We start from the raw sequence: 9,730 nt of genomic DNA on the forward strand, positions 1-9,730 counted from the left end.
TTCACCCGTCCTACAAGTGCACCTTCCTGGCTTGCTTCCATTGTGTGTAGGGATATTATTCTCGGCTTTGTCTGGATTTGACTTTGATACTTGCCTGAGCTAATTTTTACATAAAAGTATCTCATAAACTTTCAGAATGAAGTGAGCTTCAAGAAAGCATCTCTGGGAGGTAGGAGAGGTAAGTTCCCACCTAACAGGTACAACACACAGGCATACGGCACACTTCCTGTGTGAAGGACTCAGCTGCACTTGGCCTTCACTGTACAAATGCAAACAATGGAACCTAATAACGTGTACCACATATTAATTCAGGGGAAAAAAGGATGTCTCTGGCTCGGTGCCTGTGGCTCAAGCAGCTAAGGTGCCAGACATATACGCCTGAGCTGGCAGGTTCGAATCCAGCCCGGGCCTGCCAAACAATTACAGCTACAACCAAAAAATAGCCGGGCATTGTGGCGGGTGCCTGTGGTCCCAGCTACTAGGGAGGTGGAGGCAGGAGAATTGCTTGAGCCCAGGAGTTGGAGGTTGCTATGAACTGTGATGCCACAGCACTCTACCCAGGGTGACAGCTTGAGGCTCTGTCTCAAAAAAAAAAAAAGGATGTCTCTAGTTTTACAGAGCTCCCTCTTCCATGGTTTAGCAGTGTTCAAACCATGTCCATCTGCTTTCCAAGCAAGCTGCCTCACCCACCACCGTCCCAGCCTGGACTTTGTTCTCATCCTGCTTAATTTTTATTCCACTCTAAGCTGTTTTTCCTCAGTGGGGGGTCCTTTCCTAGAAGGGGCCCTGGCAGGCAAGTTTGGGGAGTTCAGAGGGGCTGGCTAGTTTGCTCCCTCCACCTAGGCCTCTCTGGTGGCAGCCCTGAGTCACCTGCTGTGTGCTCACTGGCCATGGTCCCTCCAGGGCTTCTCCCACTCTCATCCCTCAGACGCTTATCTGTCACCTCTGCTTTCTCCCCCAAAACACTGAAAAACCTGTGGGTCAGGTGGGTCTGTGACCACTGGTAGTTTGTTCCAACACATCTCCATTTGGGAGCCTATGGGGGATACTTCACTACCTAGTCTGTGGTAAATGACGTCCACAGGGTTTTCTTAAGGTCAAATCCATATGACCAATGCTGACATTTTAACCATTTAGAAATGGGCAATTCAATTGGACCCCCATTTCAGGTTTTACAATCTAGTTATTTTTAGGTGGAGAGCCACAACCATCTTTCCAGAATCCCCTACTTTCCAAAGCCCTACTTGTCAAGCAAAACTGATTCCAATTTGTTTTGTGATGGCGTTAACAAGGCCACCTCCACCGTGACTCGGGAACTGGAAGACAACCGACAATTTGGGCGCTGGTCAGAGTTCCATAGAGACTTGGTATTAAAGGAAATATGATATGTTTAAAGAAACACATATAGAGGGCATCAAGAAAATGTACACACATTTTAAAAACAGAAAAAACTTACATATGTAACAGTCACATGTGACTTCTGCAATTACAAGAGGTGCTCAAACATGACTGTATTCATTTTTGTACTACACTTGATCTTAGCCAAAAGGCTAAGAAGTGACTGTATTCATCTTTTGTTATCAATATGTAGAATCACAATTTTAATACAGTTTTTTCCTTTCTTAAAATGTGTACACCTTTTTGGGCACCTTCTGTATTAACAGTTCGGTTGCCCAAGATGAAAACATGATGACTGCTACTCAGGGCATTCCACGTCAGCGTGGCACTTCCTGAGGACAGTCAGGACGAGCTGTGGGCAGAGACACCCATGGCCTCGCTTACTCCCAGGCCGCCTCCCACTTCCACCTCGAGGACCAGCCTGCCAAACCAAAGGCTTGTAAACTGGGTCTGGTTCAACAGGGTGCACAGGAGGAGTCCGTGTGAAGTCTCCCTCCTTTTAATTGCAGGCAGGCTCAGTCATCGTAAGTGACTTCAGTGCAGCTGTGGTTAGGAAGTCACCTCCTTGACTGCCTGTGGACACACAGCCCAGGCCACACCACAAAAATGCATGACACCTTCAGGCATTGCCACTTCCTACCCTAGGTACTGCCAGACCCCTTAGCTATGTCCCACCAACACAGAGACCCTGACCGGGAAAGCAAATGACCTTCAAGTTCCTGGTGGAGACGACACTGGCTTCTGCACTCTGCCAAGCCAGCCACAAGCTTCTTCCCCACCTGCCCTGTGCTCTGTGGAGACAGCAGTCTGCTTTGCCCTCAGGCCACACTGGCCCTGCAGACCCACCCACCAGGCCAGGGTCAGGTGAACCCTCTGAAGGCCCACACTTGCCTGTTTTCATTTTCTGCAAGGCACCTGATTAAAGTGACCCCTTTTAGTAAGGACTAAAGAAACATCACATCAGGTATCATAAGGTAATAGTCATGTTTGATCCGGCTGATTTTAAGAGAGGGTATATAATATCTTTTTATAGAAGTGAGGAGATTACAAACACTGGGTTTCTCTTCTGCATCAGCAAACCGGTCGGGACTTGTCTGCAGGATGGTTTACTTGCCTGTAAAATATAGTCCTGCACAAGCTAAACACCCTTCTTGGACTTCCAGAACACCAGGACTCTGGGTTCTGAAGCTGTCTTCTTTCTTTAACCTCTCAAATCCCCTAGGAATTTCAAGCCTTCAAGAGAGACTGCCATTTCACAACAAGAAAAAGACATTTTTTTTTCTTTAAACAGTTCACATTTATTATAGATAACAATAAAAAAATCTTTTAAAGACTATCAGTATTGTATTACCAAGAGTGAGGTAATATGTTTACAAAACATTTACAGAATTTGATATGCAAATAATGAGTTTAGGAAGGAAAGTGAATTAAGACACTGGTAATAGAGGGAAAACCAAAGAATCATTAGTACTGAGGGAAAAAAAGGGAAATGACAGCAGCATTTTAAAAAGAGTGGCAAGGTACTAAAAGTAGAGAGACATACACAAACTGCATACTCAAACCCCAGATGCCCCACGGCCTCCTCCCAAGGAGCGTGGTGGGGTGTTACTCAGAGCAGGCCCTGCGAATGCTGTGCAGTCATGTGCTTTGAACTCTAGAGATGCATTAAACTCTAGGGGTAAAACCGCGCCACTCCTGAACCAACTTAAAAAGAACAGATCTTCAGTCTGGGGGTGGGGGGATGGCTGCAATTCAAATAGTTCTATAAACATCTCTGGGCACATGAGGACTGTTGAGTGGAGCGTTTTCTTGGCAGCTGTCAGCAAAATCGCCATCTGAGACACAGAGAAAGAGAGAAGAAAGAGAAAGCAGGGACCTTCTCAGGTCCTTATAATTTGGAAACGGGAAGCGCTGAGTGGAGTCGGCTCGGAGGCACTAACTGCCCCTGCCGTGTTGTGGGAGACAGGCCTCAGGTGCAGTGAGGGGCTCATCCCCTAAAGGAAACACAGAGCTGTGCCCCAGAAAGGCAGGCAAGCCCGGGAGAGGCCCAGAGCCGTCTTCAGCATGCAGGCCGCTGCGAGGGCTTGCCTGGTCTTGCCCCAGCCCTCCCAGACCCCTCCACAGGGCAAGCGGCCTCCATGGCTCTGCAGTCACACAGCACCACTAGCACCTTCAGAGTGGAGCCAGGACAGCGCAATCTAGCACGTACGTGCCCACCATGCACGCACAGGACAGCTGTGTAGGTTTCAGCACACACCTTTAAAAGCACAGTCTCTGCCCATACATAAGAACACATCTCATGTCCTCATCATGGAGGCTACTCCTATGCTACTCTTGGACAGATTCACAAGTAACTGCTTTTCCCATAAAAGTTGAAAAAAATGAGGGCCTACACCAGATAGAGCAGCTTGCTCATCAGGAATCAAACATAAATGTAAAAGGCAAATTAACCTCACACTGATTTGCTTCTATGGAGAATCCTCTGTGACCTGACCTAAGTTTCTATTTGCCCCCTCCCACCAGCACCCATCGCACGCATGCACACACACACGTCTACAATTTCCACGCACAAAGAAGCAGGGCTCCTACAAGCCAAACGCCACTCTCAAGTGGCAATATGGGGTGCTGTGCTGGTTAGTTAAAAACACACTGTAAAGTGTTAACATAGCAAATGTGACTTACTCTGCTTCCAAAATACCCTCCAGTGACCAGAAAGGCTACCTTTCTGAGGGCAGAAAGCCACTAGCGAGCACAGAGATGGACCTACGATGCATTCAGAACACGCTGCAGTTAAGGGCGACAGAAGAAAAAGGGGGAAGAATCCCCTATACCCAAGCTGACACACAGAAAAATCCTGGTCTGAAAATATCAAAGAGATTTGAAGAGGAGGAAGAAGACTGTAATGTTTAATGATGGCGGCGTTTTCCTCAAGTCGCAGGGAGTCCTGGGAGTCCCTCCTGAGCCACTGCACCCACTTTAGAACAGTGAATGGATGGGGCCGGGGACTGGGTGCTCCTCAGACTGCCCTTGAAGCCTCAGAGGAGAAGGGACCTCAAGGGCCATCTTGACTACCAGCAAGGAGACATAAGGACTACAGTGCAGTTTAGGGGAAACCAGTTGGCAGCTTCTGCTCCGTGGGAGGAGGTGGGACTCATCTCTGAAGGATGTCACAGGAATTCACTCACTAATGGACAATGTGGAGTTTGTTGGAAAAATTTTTTGCATCAATATTTGAGATAAAGTCACTCTTAATTAGTATATAAACTGCTTTTCTCCTAGGAGAGCCCTTGTGCTCTGACTTTGTGCACACTGTATACAAAATCTATGGCTATTGAGTTAGGGTTAGAGTTAAAACTACCTGCCAAGACAGTTCTGGGGTCAAATGACTACATTAACCATCTGGAGAGCTATTTGCTATCTAGAGGTGAGGAGTCTGCACAATGTCGCCATGGGGGCGGCGGAGTGCGGCTGGCTGTCCGAGCAGGCGTGGCCATCCCCTCCGCACGCCAGGCACAGGCATCGCGGCACTACCTGGAAACCATGGAGCTGGAGTGGGACTGGCTGGAGGTGGTGGTGGTGGCGCTCAGCTGGGAGAACCCACTGTGGCTAGACTCCAGGCTGGTCATCGAACCTCTGCAAATAGCATGGGGGGGGGCAGGGCATGAGAACCCACCTGAAAGTAGCCCACCTGCCCACCCTGCCCTCTGCCCCAGTGGCACTTAGAAAGTAGAGGGGCTGAGTGTCCCACCTGGGAGAGCAGCTGCCACGGCCTGTGCACAGATATGGAGAAGCAGGTGGTAAGGCCTCCCTGACCACCTCCCACTGCACATGTGCAGGGAGTCTCGGTGCCAACAATGACCCTAACACTATTCCCTGAGCATCCTATCACCCACTGTCACTGTTGACCCCCACAGGCAACACGGAACTCCAGCCTCTGTCTAACCACACCCAGCAGCTGTGGGCAGGGGAGCCGCACCTGAAATCCTCAGAGCCGATCACCTCGGTGTAGTACATCACTTTGCACTTGTGGGAAGAGACTTGCAAGGAGGCCAGCACGTCGTCCACCCGGGGCAGGTTGGTCGCGGCACACGCGGGCATACTGTGGAACTTCCACTGCAGGATGTAGAAGCCCGGCCACCTGGTCACATGTGAGCCCTAAAACAAGTATGGCAGTAGCAGCTGAGGAGGGCTTCCTTCTGATCCCTCCCCTAAAATGGCTCTGACAAATGCCAAGGGCAGTGTCTCCACGTCTCATTAGCATCTGACAGTAACTACGTGACCATTTCTGCAGGATTAAAGGCCTGCTATTTTGGTTCACTATCAGGAATTCAATAATGTCCTCCATCTGCTGAATGTGGCAAGGCCTCTGCTGTGTGCTGGGAAGGCCGCAGGGACAGACTGTGCACCTGTCGTCCTGATGAGGCCATTCCCCCATGGGGAGGGAGGCCACGCAGAAGCAGGTGCCTGGCAGAGCTCTGGAGAAGCCCTCTGCTTGTCTGCTTGGGCTGGGGGCTCAGCGGAGGTTCTTGGGACTAGGCAATTCCTTCTCTGACATGATTCCAATAATCCACCAGCAGATTATGCGTAAAAGGCTATCAATCTACAGGAGAACATCAGTCTATGAAAATTACTTTCTCCATTAATTCTGGAATTAAAGACCGATAATGCAGCTTAAAATGTTCATGATTTTAATCTGTACCTAAGACGAATGACAGGCTTATCCCTGAGAACTGCAAAGGCAGCAAAATCATGCATCCATTATGAAGGGCAGAGCACTCAAAATAGCTGGCCAAAATGTTAAAAATGAACTGACAGCACTTTTAAACAAATTAGAGTGTTTGATGATGAGAGTTAATAGTTCTCTAAGTGTTTGTTCCTCTCACTTCTATTTAGGGTGATTTTCCTTTGAAAAAGACAAACACGCCATGGTCAAATTATGCCTCAGTGGAAGTCTTCTGGAACCCAGCTGTACACGAGCATGTAACGCTCTTTCCTTCCTGTCATGTGCTGCTTTTGAGAAAATCCATGCGCTTTAGATGTAAGTCATGGATTCTATCCAAAACCACTGCTGAGGCTGAGCGCCTTTCTTCCAGGGCTCACGTGGCTTCCTGGGTCCCCCTGATTGTCAAGCAGCAGAAACACATCTGCACACACCTAACGGCGTGTGCACAGGCGGCACCTCAAGAAGCTGTACAGGCTTCTGGGCGGGGGGGACGGTGAGGGGATGAAGCAAAAGACTCTTACTTCTCGAGACAGAGTCGCCACCACAGGGAATCTGAGGCGTGGTGTTACCTGAACGCTTTCTCCTTCCTTGCAAATCAGAGGCGACTCCACCATGCTGTAGTCACGGCCCAGCTGCCAGATTTTGTCTATGAGCTGCACGTTATTCCCTCCTGGAGAGGTGATGCTGTGGGCCCCCAGCGAGTCTTTTTTGGGTGGTTGTGGGGATCTCTTGGAGTGATAGATGTTAAAGACAATGTCCCCTTTGCACACGTCAAAATCCCAAGTGATCACCGAAGAGGCATCCACAATCTGAATGAGAACCTGGAAAGACAGGCGGCACCAGCCAACCAAGCCCCATGAGCACCCAGTCCCATACCACACCGTGACAGCACTGTCCTCTCCAGGGCTGCTCAGCCCAATGTCTGTGCTGGGACTCTGTGGACAAGTCTCTTACAGAGACATGCCACCATTTGGCCTTCACACTCGCTCTTGTCGTTCTTTTAACCAATGCTCCCCGCCCTAAGCCTTGTCCACCAGGCCCTGCGTTCTTTGTGACCCAGATTTACAGCCCAAGGATCCCAGTCCCCAGCCTGCTGACAGCACTCCAACCCATCTGAAGCTGCAGAGCACTGGAAAGGCCCAGAGAAGGCAGAAGCAAGATAAACAGCAGGCAGAGGGCCCGAGAGCAGGGCCCTGAGCTGGGGCAAGGCAGGGGCACAGGCACAGGCCTGCCACATGAGGCTTGCACAAGGGCACGGTGGCAGTCGGGGCTGGGTGGCTTTCTGGGGGTAGAGGTGGGAGTGCCCCATCTGCGGAGTGCCGATCTCAAACCTGAACTTACGTGCTGCAGTTAGAAAGCTTCCCAGGAGGGAACAAAGTTAGCTTTCCAAGATCAGTGTGGGGATGAGCATGCCCACAGAGGTCTGTGCTCACTGAAAAACCTCCACCGGAGGAAGCCTATGCCTGCTCCCACCATACCTTCTGCACTGGTGGCTCTGTGAGCCAGACTCCTCCTTGGGTCCTACCACTGCCACCTCCCACTGCTGAATGCCTTTTTACAGACCCGAGAGCAGCAGGTGGCACTACATGGCACAGCCAACTCTGCAGCAAAGTGGCTCCCCACAGCAGACCCACGCTGAGACCCTGGCCTCCATGCTGATAGGCACCTCCTTCCTGCAGTCACAATAGGACACTTAATTTGTCCTGCATTTTAGGTGTACTACTGTCTTGGATCTGTACTTTAATCCCCAGAAGAGAACTGAAGTTTTTACCATTTTCATGTTTACAGATGCCCTGTGACTCACTTGAAACATACCTTGTCCCTAAGTTCTTCAAATATGCACGACTTCGACAGTTACTTAATAAACAACAACCAAGGACTCTGCTTCATCGAGCCTGCCCTCTAACACATAATCCTCAAAACAGTCAGGAAATCTGAGACTCCCCCTGTAGCATCCTGAGTAAGGTCCACCAAAGTCGCCTCCGCTTATTCAAATCACAGCAGCAGGATTTCCTTGCGCACTTGCCTCACAAGTGTCAGGGTGGCCATATGGGAAGGCACTGATCCCAGAAATGACCTGAGCCAGGTGCCGTGAGGGCAGAAAGTAGGAAGGGGTCAGCTCTGGGCCACCACTACCAGCCCAAGCCAGCCTCAAAGTCACACTCAACACCTGCTCTGTACAAAGTGCCACCATACTCTCCAATAACTCTGAGCCACAAACCTTCCCCTAAAGCAGCGGTTCTCAACTTGTGCGTCACAACCCCTTTAGACTGTATTAAAGGCTCTCGGCATTAGGAAGGTTGAGAACCACTGCCCTAGAGCTAAGGAAGGGCAAGTCCAGGTGCAGGTCAGGTCACCCACGATGCTACAGCACAGACACAGGTGCATAAGAGCACAGCACACTCCTACTTCTTCACCACAACATGCCAGCAAAAAAGAAACAAATGTGCCATTTCTCCTTGATCAAATTAAGACTTAGAAAAGTCAGCAAATTCCTTAAAACATAAATAACCAAAGCTAGTCAAGAAAAATCATCAAATAAAACTTATTCTATAACCATTAAATATACTAAATTCAGGAGCCAAATCTTCCTACAGGGAAAGATCTGCTACTCGGACCTCTGTGCTGAGGGTCTTTAGTAAAATGGAAGGCGAAAAATCAGAATTCCTCCGGGTATCCTCATCACCTGACGAGCACAGCTGCTTCCTGAGTGAGTCTGAGAGATTCACTCCTCCATGCTGACATTTACCAAAACCAAATACCAAGTGTCAACGAAAATCTAAAGACAGAGACCAGAAAAACGGGTTTACTGTTCTGAAGGAAAGCTGGCAGAGGTCAGAGCAGGGTGCCAGGCAGGGTACCTCGTGCGGGGCGCCTTTGAACACACTCGCAGACTGGTAGATGCTCTCTGTCCAGAGCTTGAGGTCCTCGTTCTCCAGCTCCTCTGCAGTCCTGTACAGCGACTTGGGGACCAGTCCGCCCTCCGGCACTTCACACTGGAAATGTAAACAAGGGGAGAGCTGAGCAAACACAAACGGATCCTGAGAGGCCCAGACCCTCGGGCCAGCACCACACCAACTCCTAGAAGCTGCTTAGAAAATGGAAAACACTGGCAAGGTCGTAAAATATTCTGTACTACTGAGCAATATATTTTTTAACAAACCACTTAAATACCTATGCTTTACTTAGAATAAATAAGAATAGTTGAGGCCCCAGAATTCATACTAATATGCACAAGGCACTGGACTCAATTACTAAAGCTGGTTTATATAAGGTAATTATTAGTTTGTATACTACAGTGTAAAGGAAAATCATTACTTTAAAAAAAGTTTTTTTGTTTTTGTTTTTGTTTTTAAAATCAGGCCAAGGTTAGGCTCAAACTCACTGCCCCAGGGCCAGCACTCTGAGCTACAGTTTTTCCCTTCATGCTGCACTGTGAGCCCAAGACTGTAATGTTGATTCTGTACATAGTTGCCTCCCAGGACTGATAATATCAGGGAACAAAGTTAGCTCCCCAAGATCAGTGTGGGGATGAGCATGCCCACAGAGGTCTGTGCTCACTGAAAAACCTCCACCGGAGGAAGCCTATGCCTGCTCCCACCATACCTT

At 49.2% G+C, this 9,730-nt stretch overlaps 1 protein-coding gene and 1 pseudogene across 1 annotated transcript in view; both read right to left on the reverse strand.

The window, feature by feature from the left end:
* Positions 1-1,419: 1,419 nt before the first annotated feature.
* On the reverse strand, positions 1,420-1,562 carry LOC111724062 (annotated as a pseudogene).
* Positions 1,563-2,670: 1,108 nt separating this feature from the next.
* Positions 2,671-9,730, reverse strand: part of SEC14L1 (SEC14 like lipid binding 1) — a 57,447-nt gene continuing 50,387 nt past the window's right edge. The window contains exons 13-16 of the mRNA XM_012803211.2: positions 8,983-9,117; positions 6,691-6,942; positions 5,375-5,553; positions 2,671-5,031 (exon numbers count right to left, since the gene is read on the reverse strand). Coding sequence (XP_012658665.2) covers positions 4,926-5,031; positions 5,375-5,553; positions 6,691-6,942; positions 8,983-9,117 — 672 coding nt within the window. The 3' untranslated portion in view covers positions 2,671-4,925. The remainder of the gene's footprint in view (positions 5,032-5,374; positions 5,554-6,690; positions 6,943-8,982; positions 9,118-9,730) is intronic.

This window comes from Otolemur garnettii, unplaced genomic scaffold (assembly GCF_000181295.1).
Source record: "Otolemur garnettii isolate 467f Iridium unplaced genomic scaffold, OtoGar3 scaffold00018, whole genome shotgun sequence".
Classification (NCBI taxonomy): Eukaryota; Metazoa; Chordata; class Mammalia; order Primates; family Galagidae; genus Otolemur; species Otolemur garnettii.